The 24,696-nt window shown below is 47.5% G+C and overlaps 4 protein-coding genes across 5 annotated transcripts in view; 2 read left to right on the top strand and 2 right to left on the bottom strand.

Moving 5' to 3' along the window:
* LOC120949893 (uncharacterized) overlaps positions 1 to 21,843 on the top strand; it is an 80,717-nt gene extending 58,874 nt beyond the window's left edge. For both annotated transcript variants that reach the window (XM_049607849.1, XM_049607848.1), the window contains exons 7-11: positions 2,544 to 2,798; positions 6,900 to 6,983; positions 14,407 to 14,933; positions 14,997 to 15,329; positions 15,412 to 21,843. In XM_049607849.1, the coding sequence (XP_049463806.1) occupies positions 2,544 to 2,798; positions 6,900 to 6,983; positions 14,407 to 14,933; positions 14,997 to 15,329; positions 15,412 to 19,761 (5,549 nt within the window). In that variant the 3' untranslated portion in view covers positions 19,762 to 21,843. The remainder of the gene's footprint in view (positions 1 to 2,543; positions 2,799 to 6,899; positions 6,984 to 14,406; positions 14,934 to 14,996; positions 15,330 to 15,411) is intronic.
* LOC120947909 (probable beta-hexosaminidase fdl) overlaps positions 13,995 to 24,696 on the top strand; it is a 359,113-nt gene continuing 348,411 nt past the window's right edge. Inside the window, exon 1 of the mRNA XM_049607865.1 lies at positions 13,995 to 14,004. The gene's annotated coding sequence lies outside the window, so the exon portion shown is untranslated. The remainder of the gene's footprint in view (positions 14,005 to 24,696) is intronic.
* Positions 21,234 to 23,157, bottom strand: LOC120949894 (SAP30-binding protein). The gene is made up of 2 exons (XM_040367479.2): positions 22,918 to 23,157; positions 21,234 to 22,844 (listed from the first exon to the last, which is right to left on the bottom strand). The coding sequence occupies exons 1-2, from the start codon at positions 23,038 to 23,040 to the stop codon at positions 21,969 to 21,971; spliced, it is 999 nt and encodes a 332-aa protein (XP_040223413.1). The 5' UTR covers positions 23,041 to 23,157; the 3' UTR covers positions 21,234 to 21,968.
* On the bottom strand, positions 23,363 to 24,686 carry LOC120950899 (translation initiation factor eIF-2B subunit beta). The gene is made up of 3 exons (XM_040369315.2): positions 24,538 to 24,686; positions 23,557 to 24,474; positions 23,363 to 23,490 (listed from the first exon to the last, which is right to left on the bottom strand). The coding sequence occupies exons 1-3, from the start codon at positions 24,612 to 24,614 to the stop codon at positions 23,418 to 23,420; spliced, it is 1,068 nt and encodes a 355-aa protein (XP_040225249.1). The 5' UTR covers positions 24,615 to 24,686; the 3' UTR covers positions 23,363 to 23,417.

The following is a 24,696-nucleotide window of genomic DNA, read 5'->3' as shown; positions in this document are numbered from 1 at the left end:
TCGTCTGTGCCAGGTGTGGTGTTCCAGATGTAAACAGGTTCCTCTTCTCACAATCGATTAAAGCCGTCCGAGAAATCAAATATAAGATCACCCTTTAAGGCAAAAATGGTAACACTCCGACGGATGGAACGCTCAAATGCAAATCAACGCTTGCAGAGGGAGCAGATCTTCCTTTGCCTTCGGGTGAGAACTCCAAGAAATGAAACGGGACTGCTACGTTGGGAAAGAAGGTGAAGCGACTAATAAAATAATAACAACTGCTCCTCCTTCACCTCTCCGAGCGCCCTCCGCACCTATGCCCGTAATTCTATAATAGCAATAATCATGCCGTATCGTTCAGTGATAATCGCAGCGAGCCCGCTTTTCCTGCCTTCTTCGACATTCCCTCCCGGCGGAGTGGTATTGAAACGATGGGATAAACATAACAGACAGCGAACCCGACCAAACGCGCGTTGAGTTTGCGTTTACCCGTGTCGTACACACGATCATGACGCAGAGTGGCCTTCAAAGCTGTTGTAGCCGCAGTGTCAGGTGGAATGCTTTGCAGCCTCCTCACCAAGCACCTCGCCAAAGTGCCAAGAAGTTGCGATACGACACTTAAGAATTTCGCGCTTTTGTTACTATCGCTTGACAATGCTTTAACTGTGAAGAGCCCGGCACTCGATCGTTTGAAACCTGTACGCCCGCTCTCGAGGCGAAGCTTTTTAATGAAGACTTCAACCGGGAGGTACCGTACCGGGATATGAGCAAAAGATGCCTCAACAAAAGATGTCTATTACAAAAAAGTTTGAAAAAATGGGGAAAGAAAACACGTTGAATCTATTGAACCTTCAAGATCCTTGGATTGGGTTTGAGCCGTCTTTTGGGATACATTTCGGCGTCACAAAAAAACGGAACCTAACGGAACACCAAAGTGAAGGTTGTTTACAAACTTTCCGCACTTGCTGCCGGGTGCGTTGGTGTTGCTCCCCCAATGAACACCCATCAAAACATCATCCATGGACGTTCATGATGATCAGGTTTAAGGACACTGGCTCGGGTCCCTAAATTACTTCACTTAACACCGTGAACCTGAACTGGGGAATTTTTGGGGACGGTTTTACTTAGCGCTTCTTATCCCTACGCGCTTCTTGGCTGCTCCATAAATTGCAGAACTCATAAAATCGATAATGAACGTAAGCTGTACCGATGCGACAACCCGGGCCCATGTTTGCCTGACGGTTTTACGATGCACACCAGAAACGAACAGGGACACACAGTGCATTCCATTGCCAAGCGAGAAAACAAAACAGAAACAACGTGCAGTAGAAAATTAAAATACACATTTTACTGAAATTGGTGCAAAACATAATCGAAAGCCACACAAACTAGTGCGGGGCGTTTCTTTCAACCCATCCAGGTATAAACTGCACTTTCTAAAAGGGGTTTGCCAAATAAAACGTGCAGCCAGCTTTTGCTCGATATTGCCGATTTTCACACCGATTTGGCTGGTGCCGTGTCGTATGGCATTACTTTGGAAAGTGCTCGGGCACGATATACTCTTTTTTATCGCCCTGTTACAATTGGTGGCCAGTTTTGTTCTACCTTCTTTGGAGCTGCCGAATAACGATATTTAATGTGTTTACGTTTGTCTTTCTGTTGTTGTTGTTGTTCGATTTCAATTCACTTCCCTGGGTTTCGTTGGGGATGAGGTGCACCAGGAACCAAACGACTGTTGCGATGAAGGAGTGATGGTGCTGTTGCACTTTATGGTTCAAGCTGCTTCTTGCAAGTTTTCAATTAGGTGCTGTTGGGATCGGAAATTTATGTCTCAATAAAGCACCGAGAATTTGCATATTTATTGGTCAGCGATAAAAGCGGGTAAAAGCAAAACTTTATTTCAATTATTGGTAAATTTGCACCAACATCGCATTGAGTTCCTACTTAAATTGAAGTAATTTTGAGAAGGTAAAAGAGGTGCAATTATGTTTAATTTAAATGAAATTTCATAAGAAAACACAAGAGAAACATACAACTTTTCAACAAAAACTTGGTGAATAGCAAATCAAACAACGAAAAAAAGGACACAGGCTTAACAAAAACATTTAATACATGCAAAACTGTTTTTAAAAACATTAGTAAGCGAAAGCTTCATTACCATTTAAAAATACAAATAAAAATGATCCCTCTTCTTTTAGTGAACAAAGCTGATTTAAAAGAAAAAATATATTTTATGCGATTTTTTCAATTATCATTCTGTTCAATTTGGTTGATCCATTCACGTTATCTGATTTTGTTCTTTTTCTTTTTTCGTTTTGTGTTTCTTTTCTTTTTTTATTTCTTTCTTGCTTTGATTGTATTAATTTTTTAAACTTATGTATATTTTATTGCAACATTGTATGTATGTTTTATTATGCTTGCTTTGTTACTCTTAATCATCAAGTTCCTGTGTGTAATCATCCAATCAGTTTTTCTGTCAAACTATCATTTTTCTCCTCATTTGTCACTAGTTTGTCACACACACACTAATCACTCTCCACATTTCCTTCCAACTCTTTCCACAGGTGTCAAGATGCCGATGTGTGCAGTATCAGCCGCCCAGTACCTCACCACCAACGGCTGGGCGGAGCTGCGCAACCCGATCGACACGGACGTCCCGTTTCGGCTGTTTCGTGACGAGGGGCGCATCTATCTGCAGTGGCTCGGCGAGCCGGAGCTACGGCAGCGCATGCAGGGCCGGCTAGTGCTGGTGCATCTGATGTGCCGCGACATGACACCGCGCCTACTGCTGGAGGAAAGCCGAGCCGCCCTTCATCAAGGTACGCTAGTATAGGCATAAGCGTACCCACCACCCAGCACTGCACCTGAAGGCGCTAGCCGGAGATACTGTTCTACCCTAGCCAAAGCAGTGCAACCGTTCTTTTTATTAATTCTACAATTTCCAATTCCACCACGGTCGCTAGTTGCCGTTCCGGGCTGGCGCTCTCGAGCCACCGCGCCGGTCTGCCCCGGTGCGTCTGCAAAAGCCCTTCGGTGTTACAATATCGCACGCTCGCCTGAGCATGAGCGCCCGGAGGTGCGGAGGGAATAATTAGAACCGCTTGTGATTTTCCACTTACTTGTGGACAAAAAGGAATACAGAAGAAAAACGACCAGGAGGTGCAAAGCCAGAGGGACGTTCCCTACTTTTGTTCACCCCTCGTGCTCGCGTCTTTCGGACAATACTTGTACAATACTGGGGTCGGTTATTTCCTCGGTGAGGGCACGCGCGCGCGCGCTCAAGCCCGAGCTCATGTCAAATCTTAATCTTAGACAATGAACCCGCCAACCCGCCAAGGCGCACGGTGCGGAAAGCGCGATAAATTTATGATGAATCACCTCGGAGCAGTGTCGGAGCAGCGGCAGCAGCAGCAGAAAGGGAAGCAACAGACGGGCACCTGTTTTACCTTTCGTGTTGTACGGCCCCTTTCACCATGCTGTTCCTCCCCAAGGGGGCTATTATTTTGGTCAAAGTGCTCGGCTATTTTGGCTCCATAAATTCATTAGGTTTAGTTGGCTTTCAGCGGAGTGTGGAATTTGTTTTGCCGCGCTTGCCACCACCCAGACACTCTTTCTATCTCTCTGTATATTCTCTGTAAATGGGTTACACACCTTGCCCTCCTCCTCTTGGGGCTTTTGTGGCGTTTTGATGAGACTTGTTTGGACGCTTATCGCGTCCTCTATTTATTTATTTCTCGTTCAGTTTCTTGTCTGCCGTTGCGGTGGACTTTTGGTGTACTTCGGGGGGTCACGCTCCACACGTGCCATACTTGGGGTAAATTATATTTGTGTACACGTTTTTTTTGTCTATCTCCCGTTCCTTATTCCTGCCGGTGCTGCCGACATCAAGCGGTGTTGATTGTTCGAGGCCTTCCAACCTGATTGCGCCAAATCGATAAGAACCGCCTGCCCGCTTTTTTCATGTGTGGATAAGTTCAAAAGCAATCTAGTTGAGGAATAATTTAAATCCCATTTTGACCATTTTCATGTGGCCCGATTTTGGAGCAACCGGGTTGTTTTTTTCAACTACCTTAGCAGTACCCTCTGGTGATGGTAATTGTTCAGAACAGATTGTTGGAGCTTACTGTACACTTGCGGAGCGCATGCGTGATGCCCGCTGCCCGCTAGATCACCAGAGTTCAACGCATCGCATAGGGCCAGAAGGTAACCGGACGCTAGATAAACATCAGCTGCCGCATATGATTGCCCCGCTGGGTACAATATTTCACCCATCGCGAGCGCGCGCCCTCTCCCCATGACCACTTTGAATGCAGGAGAAGTCGCCGGAAGTGCTAGAACGAACCTGCCGAGTGGCGCGGCTGAATAGATCATTTGGCACCAATGAGTGATGGTTCTACCGACATGGGTATGAATAATGAAGAATAGGGGAATATAAATCATTGATCAATCAATTTGCGATTTGCAGCAGTCGATTTTCGTCTTTGTAATTCCATTGCATTACCAGTGTACAGGGAATCTTGTTTCCAAATGATGTAGACCAGGAGATAAAGATATTCCCGGTTGATGTTTCGAATTTAGGAACATTGTGAAATTAATTCTTCGTGAGTTCTTGTTAGGATGTACTCCTACCTTGCTCTTTTGGGCATTTCTTGGCATCATATTGCTGGTATTGTCTAACATTTTCAATAATAATTATAAAAGATACTGCCCTAAAGATGCATCACATTGTATGTCTAATAGTAGATTCTATTAAGACTACAGGACCTTGTAGATCTAATGATGGGCATTGACCCAATGACTTCCAAACAATATCCAGGCATTATTCTACCGATATCTTGTCGGATATTGTTCAGAGTATCTTCAAACTTAATTCAGAGATTTTCTTCAGAATTCGGACCAAAATTATGGCCTTAAGGATGTTAAGAGAACACGATTCATTATAATGACAATACATTTGATTTCTCATCCTTCTTTTAATTTCAAATACAATAAATTAATGCTCGTAATGAATGAGATTCTTCGCTTAACTTAAACGAGCTAGCAATGAATAGCTCATTCAATTAAATACATTCTAATACATTGCACACATTAACTACAATAAAACGATCCTCCGCAAACGATCGCTCATCTCCGAAGCACTTACCTTACCTTTATCAATAGCAATTCAAACATAAATTCATCACACCGATTCACCACCCAGGCCTTGCCACCCTTGCGGCACCAAACCCAATATCCCTTTTCATCATAGAAATCCTACACACTTAAGCGTGCCATATAATATTCGCTTTCCTGCAACGCTTCGGGGTGCAAAACCCTCCGGTCCGTTACACTTGCAAACAAATGGTGCGATAAAAACGGATGACACCGTTGATATTTTGTAATCAGTGGTGTAAGTTATTTACGAGCTCCCTCTATATTTCCCTTGGTCGTTCCTACACTGCGCCTCACCGCCCCAAGGGCTGCAGGTATGGCCAGTTTTGCTACTAAGTCTTACTTCTTGCCGCCGCAAGCGATAGTTAGAATGATGAAGGAAGACCATTGCCGTACCATTCCGTTAGCGCGGCATGTCCGAGGAAGCGTCAAAGCTGAAGCGCATCGGACCGCGCGTGCGCAACACGGAATGCAAATGTACTGCCGTCATATGTTCTCGTTGATTTCGTAGGCGGCCGCCCATCGGCGATGTGCAATCTGTTTCGACTGGTTAATGGCATCTTTTTTTTTTTGGTGTGTGTGTGTGTTTGTTTCCTCCTCTCCGTTCCTCCATTCTCAGCATCCTCGGTACCTTTCCTCGAGGCCCAATCACGGTAACATGCACGCCGAAGGTACGCCACTAGTAATGCGAAACGCGATCCCTGGGACCCGTTGGGGGTGATATTAATTTTGCTCTATTTATTATCGCCCGTGTAGGTCTCCATTTCTTTCACAGTTTTTGCTGTGTGTTTTATGTTTAATATGCTAGGTCTATCTTTGCACTGAATGGATTTTTTTCCTCTGTATGGCGATCTATGATTTATTATTCGCAATAATCAACTGTCCAATTTCCCGTTTCATGCGTTGCTAAACAGTAAAAAAAAAGCGTCGTGATCACGCTGAATACTCGCCCAATGCAGTAGCCTCATCGTGCACATACTCGTGTGCTGTTGCATCTTGCACCGTTCGTTATCTTTCGTCTTAATTTCAATTTACACCGTTTCCGCCTCCATCAAAACTGCGGGTAGCCGGGAAGTAGAGCTTCACACAAAATTAGCAAAATTTATTACGGTGATGAAGAAAATTATTATTTATACGTTCTGTATCGTTGACCAAAAATCTTACCCCCTGCTGTGTGTGTGTGTGTGTGTGTGTGTGTGTGTGTGTGTGTGTGTGTGTGTGTGTGTGTGTGTGTGTGTGTGTGTTTGTGTGCCACCGTTCAAAGAGAAAGACTGTGCAGCGACCTTCTTGAATACACACAACGCTCTGTGCACATGAATCAATTGCATTTGATTGTGCAGTAGATGCAGCCCCAACACCAACAGCAGCCCCCAACAGAATGGTGCATCATCAGATTGGTTTTATTACTCCATTCTCGGTTGAGAAAGCTGCAACGAGCAAAACGGCCGACCTGCAAGCGACGAACCCCTTCCGTAGCTCACCAATCAAGAAAGCACTCGTAGATCGATACGATCGCATCGCGCACGGTCTCCGGCAACACAATTAATAAAACACCAACGCGTACCGAGCGGGCCCCGCGTGTCGGCTGCGAGTGTTGTAGTAATAAATTCAACACAACCCTCTCCCCTTTTCCTGTGCTCACTCCTCAGTTGCATTTGCTGTGGCTCTAATTTCGAAGCGACCCCTTGCTTACCAACATTCTACATGCTTTTATTTTACCTCCCCATTTTCAACTCATTTGCTTTACCATCTTCTCCACCACCTTGCAGATGACATGCAGATGCCGAATCAAAACATCTTCACACCGTGCATCGCTTTCCGCGTCGTTGGGACACCGATCAAATACGTCACCAGTAAGTGTTTTGTAGCTCTTTTGTTATGCTTATACTTGGTTTTGCGGCTTGTTTGGTTTCGTTCTCGATTTTGAGACCGTTTTTTGTGTTTTTTTTTCAATTCCTCCTTGCTCACCAAGAAGTTTTTGCTTTGTGTGTGTTTTTGTTGTTTGTTTTCAGGTTATGATTTACTTTCATTGCACACGAAAGGTGTTTGGTTAATTTATTTTATCTCTTTTTTTTGCTTTTACGGCTTTTATGCAAATGTGCTTTCTACGGTTTTTTTCTGATTTTTTTACTGCTCTACTTCTGCAGAAGCATCACATCACAGAGCTTCTTTATTGATAATTTATTTGGATCAAGCGACGCACGCTGCTGTTTAGTAAACGATTTGTTGTTTTGTGTTTATAATGGAATGCCTCTTTAGAAGAAAGTGTTTAGCTATGATTTTGACACTTTATTTACTGTCCATCTCTCTTTTTTGCTAAAATTAAGATTTATCATTTTCATTGTTACGTTTTTTATGCTTAAAATACATTAAAATAAATGTAAAATCCCTATGCATTCTGTCTTTAATTTGCACTTGTCTTACATTGATGTATTGAAATATCATTTCTAAATCCACTAAATACCACCGAACCATGTGACGATTTGTTGCTTGTTTTGCATTGTTTACGTTATTACTTAAAAACAACCACTTCAACAGAAGCACTATAATCACTTCCTGCTGCGATGGGAAAACGATGAAGCCAAATGATGGTGTAAACACTAAACACCAGTGAAACCACACCAACTTCACACACACATGCAGCCACAAACACATAATAATCATTCATAAAGGTTCATCGGACGGCTTAGTGTGATCGTGCGCCACCCTCGCGGCGTTGGGCAGGCAAGCAGTCAGGCCACCCTCAAAGACCGCGCGAATATGCTCACTGAATCATGTAATTGATATATTTGCTTTGCGCTTTGGACGGCAGAGACCCTCTCTGCTTGTCGGTGGCTTGTTTGCCACCGAAGAGGGGGGGATGGAGGTAGATGGAAACGAAAAGACGTGAAATGAAGAAAACCCATCTGCTGCTCTTCGGTTGAAAGCAAAAACACAGTAATAATAACATTGTATGCAAATATCCTCCCGCACATGAGCACCCAAAAGGGCCGTGTGGTACGCAGGCTGTGACTGTGGCTTGTGGTCCACACATCTCGCCAACAGCCTCCCATTACACACTCGGTTGCGGGGTTTGTGGTTCGATCGTAAGCAACTTGCACTTGGAAGATGCTCCGAAAGGACGCAACGGGGCAATTGAAAGCGAAAAAATCGAAGACCCCAATTAGCGCAGGAGAAACGCGCAGGTCTCTCTCTCTCTCTCGCTCTCTCTATCTCTCTGGTGGATGGTAATTATGTGGTCGCTAAATTAGGAAGAACTGAACTTTAGCGTCCGTTCCGGTTTCGAGCGCCGATTTAAGCGGTGCTGGAAGAGGGAGAGCCTGCTTTATATACTAATAATATGCGTACGTGATTTTAACATACCGTTTTTACCTTTCCTTTCAATCTCGATCAACAGATGGTCGGGGGAAAAGGGGTTTTTTCGATTGAGGTTGAGGCCCCAATTCCTTGCGGAGGCGGTAATGATGACGATCGTTTAGAAATCAAACGACCACGTACCGGCACGTGTGTACTGTTGCCGCGTTTGCTCCGAAAGGGAAGTTTGACTGTTCGAATGAAGAAAAAAAACTCCCGATTTCACTTACATTTGCTTTTTTCTTGAAAAACATCTTCCCCATTTTTGTTTACCGGATTTCGGTAATGTTTCGCGAAAGTGAGGTTCGCCGGTGACGTACGAAGCCGCTAAAAGCGATCAAAATCGGTCGATCGAAATTAAAGTACCAGACCAGGAAAGGAATTTCATTCATACGGTTTTACGCTTGTACTTACCCAAAGAAGAACGAATAAATGTGTTGTAGGATGGAAGGAAAAGAGCGTGATTCCGCGACACGAAGACGAACGACAAAAAGGCCGAATCATTTGATCGTGTTTGACCTCCTCCAGTGTGGTGGACACTACAGTCCGGCCATAAATTATGAATGGTCTCGCACTGTTCGCTCGTTTCCATTTCTTATACCTTCAGTTCAATAATGTCTTTCCCTTCGTCCTATTACCCCGTCCTACGTGGTTTCATATATCAACCGTGCAAGCAATTACTCTCACGAACGAATATGTGGCAGATCATTTACACAACCATACAAAACGCTTCTGGAAAAAGGGTGGCAGGGGAACCGGGGCGAAAGGCAATTGTCAGAACGTTTGTGGCCAATAAAGTGCGACACTGTCACGACGCCGCATTCTTGGGGTGTTTTCTCGTTCGTGGAAAGGTGACGTGTTTCCTTCCCGAGCTGCAAGCGAGCAAGCGACGAACCCCTGACCACACCGCGCGAGAGAAGGTGATTTGTCAGCTTTATTGTGCCCATTAGGGGCGACTTTATGAGACGTCTTACTCAAGCGACGGGTCAATTCGTTTTGCCACCATTCTTACCGACTGGCTTCACATGACGTGTGCGTAAGAAATTGGTTGCGGTTAAATGGAAGCGCCGCCGCCGCCGTCACTTTGTGCGGAGAAATTCCAATTCGGGAAGCAATGAGGCGCTAAATTGGTGTGTTTTGCTGGACAGAAGCTGTCAGTACAAACAGTGCTGTTGAATGCCTCAAGTTGATTGCTTTTGTGAATGAACAGAACACAAAGTAATGGGGAACAATTGAAGCAAAAACTGTCTTAGCGCTTTCGAGCTGATTAATTCATAAGCTCCGTGCTGGAGCACTCGTAAAAAAGGGTCTTACGATCCAATACGATCCCTTTCGATCAGTTTTAATTGCACTCAAGCTGATATTACATCTAAACATCAAACAATAAAAAAACACGCTAAAAAGGTATACCATTTCATCACGCATAAAAAAACATCGATCATAAAGCCGATTGCTAAGTAAACGATCGATTCAGCGGCGCAAGATTACCCGAGAGCTGGCAAACTGCAACCTTCGGGACATTTATTGAGTACTCAATCGCATCGAATGCCAATTAGATGGTTGTGCCTCTTGCCGTCTCTCGCACGCATGCAGTAAGTGCAGCCCCGTGCCTTCGTGCCTTAGATTGGGTGCAATAAATTTCGCTATTAATTTATGGTATCGATTTGCAACCGCTCATCAGGGAGAAGGAATTTCTTCCTCTGCCACCTTTTGCATCCCTCGGGAGATTGTTTTATTCCCATTCGAAATGGTGTAAAATAGTGCTTTTACTTGGGGCGTGAAGTAAAGCTTGTACAGGGCAAGCTGTAAGGAGGTTCGTCTCTTGCTCTCTTGCGCCCCTGGTTTAGCTAAACAAGGAGTCTTACTGTCTTAAAGCCTATTACAACGTTCAACGTTCCGATCCGATTGGCGCAAACATGGGTTCCACCGTAGCCTTAGCTCGCTATTCCAGTGGTCTATGGTGATCGGTCATTAGGACGCGCTACATCACGCCGGGTCGTAAATGTATTTATGTATTGAACTGGTTCGAGCGGATTCGGGCTGCTCAGCGGGCTGCTCAGCGTTGAGGTGTTATAAATTCCTTCGCATCACCGCGGGCTTTATCGAGAATTTAGATCAAACAGGAGGGTACATTTTAGAACACACCGTACAAGCGATAAAGGGCCAGATGAAAGGAGGGAGGCGAACAGACACAGGTCTGGCATTGTTTACGACCGTTCCACCCGATCCCAGCATTGATGGGCTGGTTGTGTTGAAAGTGTTGTAAATTCGTCCACCATCAGACGGTGTGCTGGCAGCCCCCAGCAGATAACGGCCAATTATGCGTAAGTCAACAGTCTGGTCTGGTAGCTTCACGTTCACGTTCGCAAGATTCTTCCCAGTTAAGCGTCTGCAGCAGCTTTAAAATGGGTAGAAATCGATGTAACGGCCAACCATGAATCCGGTTGTGACTTAATTAATAATATTTGATGAGCAACATTCAGGCCCAACCCGCTGCTAGCAGGGGCAGTGGAAGAAAGCGTCCATTTCCTACAATGTTCCTTCGATTCGAGTGATGCAACCGGTCTAATGTGGAGCACAATGCGGGAGCATAAAGCTGCATTTGCATTTTTTTCCGGCGTGTCTTGGTACAAATTTGAAACCACTACCAACCGAACAAATCGGACTGAACTCTTCTGAGGCTTCCCTGGTACGCCCGATCTGCCTTGGAGGCCACGCACGCTATCTTTATGGCCTTGATTTTAAGCCCATTTTATATCAGGCCTTTTCTTATTTATACTGCCCCAACATTTATTTGTTTATTGACGAAAACGGAATTGGAATATTATTACCGCAAAACGGCAAGAACCCAACGGCGCGCGTCCATTTCGTAACGATCGCTTGGGAAGCGAGCTGTTGTTGTTGTTTGGTTCGTTCGAAGTTGTTCTCGGGTTGGGTAATACGAGCTTGTGTTTTTCGCTTGTAAGTGGGCGAAAACACCCAAGCTAAACACTGTTTTCCGCCCGTTTATTAGACTGCTGGGATTGTTGTTGGTTTCGAGGGGATGGTGCTTAGGGTTTTAGTGATGTGCAAATTTGACAACCCCGTATCAACCCCGTTGCGTTGATTTGAGGCGATTTCATAACTATTTCCGTTTTTTTTCATTCGATGGGGATTGCGAACAGTCGTTTAGCAGAATCGGGCCGTAAAGCAGCGATTTTTAGCTATTAGGGCCGGGAAATGAGGTTATAATGGGGCGGACTAAGATACCGCTGGGTTGGGTGCGTTTTTTGCACATTGGAAGCTCGGGGTGTTTTGGGTTGAATGGATATTGAGAGATTATGATTGCGTCGAGTGGAAGGAAAGTAATTTTCCTGAAACGAAAACTGAAGAAAATTAAAATTTATAATATAGATAACTGTCTAAATTTTATGTATTTAGGCAACTATTCAGTTCATACTATAAATTAGGAGAAACAACATATTTTACTAAACAGCATTGACACACTATCTCTATCGCTATTAACAGGCAACATCTCGAAGTGCCCCATAGTGTCATGCCAAGCGATTAGACTTGCAAACCACAGGTCTAACGTTCAATTCTTCTCTGGATCGATGAAAATGAAAGTCACAAAAATGCTTCTTATCTCGGCTAGGCATTTTCTTCACTGAAGAGCCTGTGTACGCCTGTGTACCAATCTTGCATAATATTGTGCCACACCGGAAACAGCAGCAGCAACCAATTACAAAACGGAAGATGATGCCGCCAAAAAGCTTACTGTTGCGGTGCTGCTCCTCCACCATGATGCAATCATGCATTTCCACTTCTCATTTCCACCTGTGCAGAAATTTTGTCTGATTGTTTCCTCCTCTTTTTTGGAATTGTTTTGCATATTGTATCCTCCACTTCCACACACCGGCGGCTCTTGGTGGGTGGAAAAGGTGGCCTCCTTTGAAAACAGCGATGACCAAACAAACAAAACAAAAATAACCATCCCCCACCTCAGCTTCTTTGCACGGGGTGCAATGGAGAGAAAAAGCTTATTTCCAAATGCGAGCCCGCTTCACCTGCAATTTGAGCATATTTATGTTGCTGGTGAAGAAATTTCACTTTCATTTGGAGCAACCCGAGGGGGAAAATGAAATGAAAATGAAACTAACGTTCGTCAGGTGTGTCATAGCGTGTATTTTCTTTACGGTTTTACTGTCTGCTGTAAACTTGCTGACCTGAGAGCATAGAAAACGATACACGTGAGGTGAAGCGAAGGGGTCGCGCCAATGTCATAATTCAAGCCCGGTAACGATGCCGCCCGTTCCTGAGCGGCAGGCGGGAACACTCCCGACCGTACTCGAAGAAGCCTGCACTGCCAACGAGAGGTTTCCCGCTTGTAAATCACAGCTTATGCTAATTGTGTGAACGACACCGCCATTCAACTGTTGCGCTTCCTTCCTTCCACAACGTTCATGCTGTGTTAGACATTATCACCACCAGCTCAGGTAGAGTGTGATGAGTACCGGTACCGATTCGCGATCGTAAATCACGCACCTTTAAATTGGTCTCCCAGGTCCCAGTCCGACCCATCTCATGTCAGTCGAGTTTTTCAGGTTGATTTTAAACACTGTCCGCACTGCCATTTTACTGTCATTTGACATCGGGTAGCTTAGGGCTACGGCGTTGTGGTCAACGCTACAATCGCAATAGAAAGGGATGTTTCCCAAGGCGACACCGCGCAGACACCTTCTCGCATCTGGGAGGGGTTAAAAGCTGTTTTTCACTTGCACCCATGGACCGGATGGAAAACGCATACACTCTCCGGAGCTACCGGCAGTCGAGTTCGAGTATTATCACACAATTATGAATATTATTACTCAACCCCCGGGTGGGCAGTTTCGCTGAAAGCTTTCACTTTTTCCTCAGCAGACAGCCCGCCAGCAGCACAGCGACGATAACGTTATCAGCAGCAGCGGTGTAGTGAAATAATCGATGGTGGTCTGCACGTGGTCTGCAATGCGCACCTATTGTCGGCCAGCCGGTGATGCAATGCGTTGACTCCCCGGTGTAGAGCAAGAAGTAGAGTGGGCTTTTCTTCTCGTCGGACACCAATGAAGCACAATTTATCAACACTTCAGCACTGTTTTGGGGCGGGCTGCATCGCTCATAATGTAGACACTTATCCGCAATGCATCGAGTGAAAATCGGTGTGACGGAATGTTTGCCGATTGAGCGACTATAAAGGGAACGCGACGATGATTTCCAGTGCGTAACCATTGAGGCTTTCAACTCAATCACGCTTCCGGTGCACTTTTTCGAGGGTGCTAGGAAAGGGCTTTTTAATGAGTTTGCTTCCGGGCCGTACACTACCGAGCTACCGGGGATGATTAGGATTTAATGAGTGGAAAACAATTTTGGGAGTTGGTGTGGCTTTTCGGAGGCGATGGAATGTATCATTTTATGGGCTTTCTGTGATAAGCTCGCTCGACTCGATGGTGACATAAGGTGCTGGTTGAGTGAGCATTGTGATTTGATGGGAATTTAAATCAAGTGACTTTTCCTCTTTGATGGAAAGGGAATTGGTTGGGTCGATGGATGATACTGGATTTTGTAACAGAGAAATCAATTAAAATCTAAAAAAAACGAAAATGGCTCATTAAACAGTGTAAAGTCAGTAAAACAATCTTTACCTATAGTTTGTAACAGAAAATACATATAAAAATTTTCAAAATCGACCAAATAGACTTGTATAACAGATTTATACATACTGTATAACAGTTCCAGTTTTGCTGTTTGTTGCTGTATTCTCGAGTGTACGACACAAAAAGACAAAAAAGAGGCGTATAACAGTTACATAGTACTGGTATAACAGTTTTAATCATCAGTTTATCCAGTTTTTGTTCGGCTCCTTGCGTGTATAACCATTTTTTTCCATCTCATCTGCCCTTACAGACGTTACGGAGGTATCGTTCGCATCCGAGACACACATCGAGCAACAGTCCGGACTCTCCACCAAGGAGTACATCGTGATCGCGGTCTGCAGTCTGTGTCTGGGGCTAATCTACATCGCGTCAGTGTTTCTCTACATCCACATGAAGAAGCGAAAGACCCGATCGGGCACGAACGATGATGGCAGCGGGCTGAAGAATGACTACTCCACCTACCAGCAGAACGATCAGGTCACGTTCGGGGTCGGTATGGGCGCGGCCGCCGTCAGCCCGTTCGGTGGACAGGCACGGGCCAGCTTTATTGGGCGTAACGCGCTCGGCGGTAGCCAGCGACAGGGCGGAGGGCCAGCGGTAGGACCGCACCGGGGCCTCGCGAACGTTGGTCTGCACGCGGAGGAGATGGGCATTGTGAAGAACAACCCGCTGCTGAAACACTTCCCGAACCTGAGCGACAATTCGGGCTTCATCAGTGACAATTCCAATTCGGTGTCGGAGTTTGAGGATGATATAACGACCGACGTTGAGAAGCAGGTAGGTTACAGTGGTAAGGGATGTCGTAGAGTGCACAGGAATGAGGTAAACCTTCCGTTTCAGATGCAAACCGGCAAACATCAGCCAAAAAACTTCTCAGGGCGTACCGAAATGGATGGCGAACTTCGCCTTCAGCAGCAGCAGCAGCAGCTGTCCCAGCAGTCCGCTCTGCTACTTCATCATCACCATCACCTTCAGCAGCAGCACCAGCAACACCAGCAGGATCCGCTGAACGCCGGTGGCCAGGATACGGAGTGTCTACCCGAGGAAAATGTATCCATTGTCGAAGAGCTGAACAACGAAGAAAAGCTCGAAAGCATGAAGTCTATCGTGAACGGTACGATGCGCCGGAAGCTGTACTTCAATCCGGCCTACTTCGAACCACATCTTCTAGTTGTAAGTAGTTGCACTCTAATGGCTCAATGATTTCATCTCATTCATCTGATTCAATGTACATCTATTTTCATTCTACTCCCAGTCACCTCCACCGGCAGCTATCGAATTTCTGAATAAGATCCGCGAGGTGATCACGATCGCCAAGTACAAGATGTCGGCGAAACGGTTTCAGCCCTCGCTGAACATCATACCGGAGGAGATGCAGCAGTCGACCGGGTCGGAAACGTATGCCGCGGTCCAGACAGCCCCGGCCAGCCGGCGGAGCAGTTTGATCAGCTCGCGCAAGGACAGCTCACGCAAGAGTGCCTGCTCGGGGTGTCCCGGGTGCGAGAAGAAGGTTGCGGCCGCTGCCGACCCCGTGATGGTACCGTCGAGCAACTGTAAGAACTGTGGCGACAAGCAGAACAGCATCCGCAAGTGGCTGGAGGATGTGTCGTCCAACCATGGGGATGGTATTGCCGAGGCGGACCTGTACGACAGCAAGGCAAGCCTGCTCGCCAATGCAGCTGGTAGTGGGTCGGAGGTGGATGGAGCAACGCCAACACCGAAGCCCGATGCGGGTGGGATAGCAAATGGAGGGTTTGTAGGGGAGCTGGAGTCACTCAAGTCACTGGATGATCGTACGCCCACCAATGATTCGTTGCCGATTCGACCAGATATCAAGAAGCACCCGAAGGGTCATCGCCCATCCAAGACGGGGAGTTTACACAGCGACAGTTCGTCAACGTCGGACAATGAAACGATCGTGGCCAATAGTGTGAAGGAACGATCGGCGGTCGTTCGCATTCCTTCCGCAAGCAAATCGGTCCGCTCAGACACTAGCTCAGCACCGAAAATTGTGTCGCACAGTCTGAAGTCAGATCTGGTGAGCAAGATGAGCAAGTTCAGCATGCAGGATGGTGCTGGTGCGCTGATGAAGAACAGCAGCTTCATCTACGAGGAGACCCGGCAGAGCAATCAACAGCTGTACATCAAGAACACGAACAACTCAGTCGCTAACCTGGACACCAACAAGGTGTACGATAAGCGCGATCTGTACAGCATTACTGGTAGTGAGATCTACAACAATCCACAGTTTGAGGCATCACCGGTGATGCCGCACAAGATGCTGCCGGTGGTGCACACACAATCAGCCCACCATCATCATCACCATGCGCACGGCAAGAAGCCGCCAGCGAATGGAGGTGCGAGAGTGCATCAGACACCAGCTCTACCACCTTCACTGGCCGGTGCCTCTACCAGCAAGCGTCGCCAGGAGGTGCTGGATCAGTACGCGAACGTCAAACCGATGAAGCTCCGCAACATCAACCAGATGCCGGACATGGTGTACGAAGCGCTGGCGATGGATCAGCGCAAAATCCGCTCCTGGTCGGAGCGACATGCCGAGCGGCTCCCCGTCCCACAGCTCGAGTCGCTCGACTACGCCCTCGACTCGTCCGACAGCCGGTTCAGCAGCATCGATCGGCACGAGCGCTACCGGAACGAGAAGTTCTTTCACGACTTTCTAAACTCGGACCAGGAGTGCAACACGCTCGGGAACCGATCGGGCAAGAACTCGTACAGCAAGTACCAGCCCGACTCGCCGATCTACTCGCGCAAATCGCCCCACTATCTGATCGTGGACTACGAAACGGACAGCCTGGAGCGGGCCACCTCCAAGACGCCGATGAGCTTCCACACCTCCACCACGAACAGTAGCGATCTTGGGTCGCAACCGTCGCCCTCCCTCAGTACAGCGCTACCGCTCGAGGAGGAGGTCGAGATACGCAATGCCATATACGATCGGGTGGAGGGTTTTAGAAAGGATACTGACACGATCAAGACGGAACGCGCAGCCGTCAGTATCCGGTCCGATGAGTATGAAGACGTTCCGCAGACAGTTGTTGAGGGCCAGCCGGCGAACGGCAGGGCGAAGAAAAAGATACCGAAGATCAAGTGCGACACGCCGTTTCAGGGCAGCATCACGATCGAGGTGGAGCACAGTCCGGAAGATTGCGACCTATCCGCGACGGACAGCGACCAGTTCGAGCCGGACACACTCGACCGCAAGCCGAAGAAGCACGGGTCGACGGCGGCTGTGAGTCGGCATCGCAGCAACGTGTGGGAGAGTGAGCGAAGTCGGAGTGGAGGAGTTGTCGAAGCGTCCAACCTAACCTCCCTGCCGGCCGATCTGAACAGTCACTTTGTCCTGAAGTCTACTGGGTCTTTCAAGCACGAGACAAGCTTCGGCAGCTTGCGCGAGATTTACGAATCCAAGAACCCGAAAGCCATCGCGGGGGCTGGTGGTGCACCCATACGAAGCTCGCTGACCAATCTGGCCGAGTTGGACGTAAAGTCGGGGAAGTTGCTGACGCTCGAAACGCGACATTCGCGCCGCCAACGTACGAACGTGGGTGAAGCGATCATACCGGCACCAAAACAAGTACCGCCGGATCTGATCCCACCGGAGAGTGGTGGAGTTGGAGTTGGGCCGCGCCAAACCGCTCTGTACGATCATCCGCGGCTGCAGCTGAAGAAGGTGGACGATTATGGCGGTGCGCCAAAGAGTCTGGGCTGCTGGAGTAACAGCGAAAAGCTATCGAACCCACCGACTGGTCCGGCACCAAAGCCTAACTTCTGCACTGCCAGCGAAAACTACGAGTCGATCAATAGCCTGACGGCGGAGAGTGACTCCACACAACTGACGGGCATTTCGGACAACGATCGGACGGCGTCTGGGGCGAGCAATAGTAGCGGCAGTGGGGGTAAGAGCCGTAACTCCCCGGGCAAGCTACCACCGTACAGTCACGTGCACAAGAACCCGACCGATCAGTCGCTGTACATTAGCGAAAAGTCGGAGTACGCACGAATCGACGAGAAGCAACCGGAGTCGGAGCTGAGTGGCATACTGGAGAGCTACATGACGCTTGGGGAGATGAACAGCAAGAACTTCCTGCAGCAGGTCGACAGCAAGATCTACGATCTGCGCACACGGCAGGCTCAGCAGCAGCAGCAACACCAGCAAGTGATGAGCAAGGCGAAGTTCATCGAGGATATCGACAAGATCGAGGTCCTATCCACGAAAACGCTCTCCAATTATAGCTTCCCAATTAATCGGAGCAGCCCGTCGATCAATCCGAAAGACGGTGAAGATGAGAAACCCTCCATCTATGACATCAGTGCACCGATGCCGCTTGGAAGCACAGGATCAGCGTCACCCACCACCACGAAGGTGTTCCGCGTCGAGCTGAACCAATCCTCCAACGGGATGCAGATCGCAATGGGGCTGAGAGACCGCGTCAAAAAGTCCAAGGATCTGAAGAATGCCTGGAAGAAGTTTATCGGAATAGCGACAGCGAAGTTCAATGGGAAGTCCGGAGGGGATCAGGACCTGGAAAAGACATCCGATTCGTCCGACATTCTCGAGAAGGATGAGGGCATTTCCTCACTGATTGATGACTCGTCTGGTAGTGGTGCGTATGGATCACACTATCAGCAGCAGCAGATGTTGCGTCACCATCATCATCACCATCATCGGAAGCGACAGCAGGGTGCACCATCACCAGAAGACGGTGAAAAGCCATCGACTTCTCGCCCGAACATCACGATCGTGAGGAGTAACTCGCGATCGAGCACAAAGGAGCAGGACAGCGGCTACATGAGTGCCGATTCAAGTGAATCAAAGCTGAACGGCAAAAAGAAGCTCTACGAGCGGTTCAACTTTAGCTCTCAGTCACCGGACGGTTCGGCTGGTGCAAGTCCCGATGGAACGATCCTGGAGGAGAACAAGTACGAAATCTGTGCCCTACAGCAGCAGGAAGCGAACGAAAGAGGCGTCGCAGGAACACCAGATGCAACCGGCACCAATCGGAGCGGCTCATCGACCGGTGGTTCTTCTGGGGCCGGTTCCAGATCGAACGACAAATCGATCGCTCGCCCACGATCACCACCGCCACCGCTTCCTCCACCGAATCCACCACCTCCACCACCACCAACTGCAACCATTCCCACGAAGAAGCCGGGCAGTGCGGTCAAGGTGATCGAGAAGCCCCAAAGCAAACCCCCGCCACCACCTCCATCGCCACCTTCCTCTAGCTCACCCTCTTCCTCGTTGACTACGATCGCAAGGACGGTGGCCATGAGCACAAGAGGGGAGATGGAACCGGGTCCATCGCACGGCAGACATCAGATGCCACCGAACGGTGTGTTCTTCAACACCTCCGACGCGATCAGTGTACGGGTGTACTCGTCCGATGATGAGAAGTTCGATGGTAGTGATGATGCCTCCTGCATCTCGGACGAGGACGATCTTGACTCGCACCTGGACGATATCTCCGAATCGGGTGCGGAAAGTGTCGAGACGCATTCGGTGTTCTTTAAGAACATAAGGAAACCTGCGCATCTAACAGTGGCACAGGGCGCGGATCGTGCAATGGCAGCCGCTGTGCACTGAGAGCAATGGGTCCTCTGTGCAATATGGCTGACTCTGTCCTTCTGTTTCATACTCCTTCTCATTCCTATTAGATAACAACACGACTCTAGCAAGTAAGAGCTAAACGCAATGTCGACTTTTAAGTTTAAGACACTTTCTCTTGTACATTCGACACCTCGGGGATACTCCTTCCCGACGGGGACGCACACTGTTCGAGATTATTGAGTTATTGTACCTCCACAAGTATTGAGCTTATCCGTGAGACGGTCTCGCTTCCACTGCCCTGCCAAGCTTGTTGGGGGGAGTTGGTTTTAAAGCGTATGTCCGCTGGATCTGAGCCGTATTAGGGTTAGGGATTTGTGTTAGTATCGTAAGTAGTAGCTTGTTTTAAGTAAACCAATCAGTGGCAACTGTGCAATCGGTTAGTGTTCTAGGCATTATTTTGTTAACATATTTATTCAAGAGAGTGGTTGATGAATGTGTGCGAGTGTGTGTGTGTGTGCGTGTAAGAAAGAGTGAAAGGGTGTGTGTTTGGTAGTGTGATTTTTCGTTGCGCTTGAGTTGAGTTCTTCTGCTAATCGTACATTTTTGCTTCTCTTTTTTTGTTTTTGTTTTTGCTTATTTTTCTGAAAATCATTTATTGATTTTACTTGCATTTTGTTTTCATTTTCTTACTAAATTTTTAAAGCCTTTTTCATATTTTATCTTATGCTTGTTGACCTCTTCTCGAATTTCAAGCAAAAATGTACCCAATTAGCATCGAATGTGATACGAGACTTGGAAGTCTCCAGCAATAATAAAAAACGTAGCAATATTAGCTTAGGTTTTGTTTTAAGGACATTCTAGTGTTAACGTATCTGTACGGCTTGCCATCCCTTCCAGCATCCCTGGAGGATGCATCGGCTCGTCTGCATTTACACTACTAGGCCGGATATGTGCAATAACAATACATCCGTGTTAAGGTTTCTAGACAATAAGGAAGCGTGCTCGCGTTTTGGGTAGAGTGGACAGAGAGTGCAATACATAAGTGTTAAGGGAAAAGTTGGGTGGGTAGCTTTGTTTGTTTCTAAGTTAAGTCTGTAGCATCTATCGAGACGGTATGGTAGTTTTCACGGCTATAATACCAAAAGATGGCCTTACACCAGCCTATGGTTTGGGGCTATTATGTTTTACGTGTAGTGGAAACACGTGACCTTCGTTTTGTTTTTGTTAAGTTGGATTTGTTTAAGTAAGTTTTTAACCTCCCTCCCAGTTAGTTTTAGTCCGTGTGATGCAACGGTGTGATGCATTGCGCACAACTGAATCCTTTGCCGAATGGGAAAGGATTTCGGGCGACGTTAGCTTCATAAGTACCTGCCAAAAAACCCCGTATAAAACAATCGTTAATGGGGAAAGCTTAGGGAGGAGAAAAGCCGTTTTAATAATAAATGGTCTTCTCTTGCTTCCTCGGTACGATTGTAGTAAGTAGAGTTAAGTAGTTAAGCTGTTAGTAATTCTTATCATATTACACAAATATTTATTCAACTTGTGTGTTTGTAGCTTTTTCGAAGCAACAGAGCTTCGTTAGTTTCCTGTTGTTTTGTTTTTGTTTTTGTACGCTATTATCGCAGTTCTCTTTCACCCTTTCTGTTATCGTTTTGTCGTCTTGCCTATTGTTGGTAATATTATTATTATTATGTAGCCTTAAGATATGCAATTTTAGTTTTAAAACATATTTTGAGAATAGTTTTTTTGTTTTTTCAATGTAATTTAAACCGTAGCCAATGCTGCAAAGTTTAACGGAGAGGTGAAAGACAGGAGTAGTGAGAGAGAGAGAGAAAAATATTGTTTCCTGTACTTAGTAAGATTTAGCAAAAGAAAATATGCCTGAAGTTGCTCATCATTTCGAACCACGTGTGCTTTGGAGCCGTGTACAGTGCTGGCTCAAAGACCGGAACGAAAGCAGAGGATTAGGATTAGAGGATTGCCTTTGGCTTTTGTTACTTAACGAAACGGAGCGCAAAATGAATGTTTTAGCTTAAGAAACTCCCCTATCTCTCTTTGTAATACGAATGTAATTGATTTTATGCAACTGAAACGAATAAATAGCTGGTTTTAATAATAGTTGTTCTGCTACAGTACGTGATATTCGATCCGAAATGTTGACTTTTTGTTTGTTTGTTTGAAATTAACTTACATTTATTTGTCCTATTTGTTTTAACCACCGCGCGACGAACGACTTACGACCACTACACCTTGGGCTTCTTTGGAAGGGAACCGAACGCCGATATAACCGTGCCCTTCGTCCCGGTGGCCGTCGTTGTGAGGGTCTGCTGTATAATGCCCGCGGGCTTCAGTGCGTTCGCCATCGCGACAGCCGCGGCCGCACCGAGCATACCGGGCGCCGCTCCCAGCACGCCCGGTTGGTCCCATTTGGATTTGCGCTTCTTCGACTCGTCCGGATCGACCCGCTTCACGCCGGTCTGTATTTCCGTCTTGGTCGCCTCCTTCCGTGCCTTTTCCACCTTCTCCATCTCGACCTTCTGCGCTTTCGCCAGCTCCTCGTAGTACGATTCCTTGCCCCACTGGGATGGGTCGAATATTTCCGGCGCATAGTTCGTCCCGAGCTCGTTGATGTCGCAGAAGTGGATCAGCTTCTCGTAGATGCTCGGATTGCGGAACTCTTTGCGCTCCTGGATGATGCGGTTCGTGTCCATGTTGGAGTTTTTCATCCGTTCGTACAGGGCGGCAATCTTGTCCTGCAGCTCCTGCGAGCAGCGACCTTTCGGTTCGGGTGGTAGACTAAAGCCGTATAGCTTTGCCCGGTCCACCTTTTCGGGGGAGGGGCTCCGTTCCGGTTCGGGCTCGTGTTCCGATTCTGGTGCTTCCTCGTGTTCGCTCCGCTCCGGTGAGTTGTTGTCCTCGTCCGTGTCGACAATCGTATCGTCGATGTAGCTCACCAGCCGGAGTGCTTTCTTGCGCGGTGGCCCTGGCGTTCCGTTGTCACTGGCGCCGCTCGGTTCGGCCGATTTGAACGGAGGAAGGCTGGCGGTGTTGGTCTGCGTGACGGGTGTGCCCGAGCTTTCGGACATGTCCCGGAGCGGTGTTTGTTGGCGGGAGCGAATCTGAAAAAGTGACAAGGAAAAGGTTATTAGATACATTTCGAAGAGTGCCTCCCAGCACGGGGTTGTCACGAACCTGTGAGACGGAACTACCGCCTTCCGACTGTGGTGAATCATCGTCCGAATGACGATCGCCCTCATTTTCCGAGTCCGTGTAGGTGGCAGTTAGCGATGCAAGCGCCGAGTTTTTGGAGCTCATGCCGGAAAACTGTTTTGTTGCGGGTTTTTACTAGACTTTTCGATTAAAAATCGCGGAATGTTTCGTACGCACGATCTGCTTTGCTTTTGTTTACAAACTCTCGCTTTTCCTGGCGTTTGACAGATGGGAATCGAGCTTGACATATGGCAGAACCTTACAACAGTTCCAACCTACCGAGGGTTTGTGTATTGGCTCAAGGTGAGGCTCGTGTAGGGTATGTGAAATGAATTTAAAAATGCAATTACGAACAGTTTTATCGGAAAACCTTTCCTGAAATGGAATTTTACTTTCAAATTATCCAACATGAAAAAGTAGAAGAAAATTCCAAAGATTCCATAACATTTTATTGAATTCGTATTTCACCTGGTCGTTGTATTTCACAGTTGATTATCGTCTGGATGGTACAGCTCGCCGATCAAACGATAAATGTAGGAAGGTGCATTTGTTCCACTGCAAAGGATGAGAAAAGATTATTAGAAACCCCATCTTACTTGATATTTCCATCCAAAATCATACTTATTCGTGATGAAAAGCGTCACCAGCTCCGGGGGCACGTAGTCGAACAGCGGATTGTACGCTTTCGTGAACCGCGCCGCTAAGCTTTCGAACGGTAACACTGCCTCAGTATTGCCCAGAATATTGAAATCACCCTGCTCGTAGTTGCACAGATGCACCGGCGTCAGTTTGTACGTCGGGGCCAGCACAATCACCGGCACGGAGAAATGTTTCGCCGACAGGGCCAAGCTGTACGTGCCACAAACCGCCTGCAGCCCACCGTTCGCCAGCACCGAATGCGTGCCAATGATGATTTTGTTAATGCGCGACATGATCGCAAAGATCGCTGCGTCGGAAATGAGCGTAGTTTGAATCTTGGCCCGTCCCAAATTGGCCGCCAACTGCTGTCCGCGACAGTCCGGTGCACACTCCACCACCACCACCTCGATCGGGCGCGTTTCGGCCGCCTTGCGGAGGAACTTTTCGACCGCCCGCGAGTACCCGATGGTCATGATCAGTTCCGCCGAGTGAATGTGTTCCGCTGCCTGGGCGGAAATGCTATCGCCCGTCGTTTCCAGCTCGGTTTCTACTTCCGACAGATGGTCCACCAGTGCGTTCTTCAGCCCCGGCATCGGTTTCGAGTAGTCGTCCCGCTCCGGATCGGCCCCTTGCGTTACCAGCTTGTGCAGGGAAAGTATGCTCTGCCCGTCGTCGAAATGTACCACGCGGGAGGAATCGTACTCTTCGCGGACTATTTTCATCACGCGCCGGATGGTGTTCGCGACGACAATATCGTGCGGGATGGCTTCGGCCAGAAAGCGTCCCTGGTTGCGGATCAGGGCAAGCAGTTGTTCCGCCGTGTTCCATGATTCTTTCGACACGAGATCCATCAGCAGCCGCAGCGTTCGGGATGCCAGCTTAAGTGATCCCGAGATTTTGCTGCAATATTGCAATGGGAGGGATTATTGCATCCAAAACACGTGTGACGCTAAATTGTCTTACCGAAGGCGTACATCCTGGATGAATTCCGCGATTCCTTGCACAGGGACGATGGAGTAATCTTTTGCTAATTCTTTCATGTTGGTGAAATTGTTGTTTTTGTGCAATTCTGCCGTCTGTTGCGAGTTTGTTGACGTTTCACACTAAAGGCCAACTTACACG

The sequence above is a fragment of the Anopheles coluzzii genome, chromosome 2 (genome assembly GCF_943734685.1).
Source record: "Anopheles coluzzii chromosome 2, AcolN3, whole genome shotgun sequence".
In the NCBI taxonomy this organism is placed as follows: Eukaryota; Metazoa; Arthropoda; class Insecta; order Diptera; family Culicidae; genus Anopheles; species Anopheles coluzzii.
The sequence above is the reverse complement of the archived record's forward strand: the minus strand, read 5'-3'. Positions and strand labels throughout refer to the sequence as shown.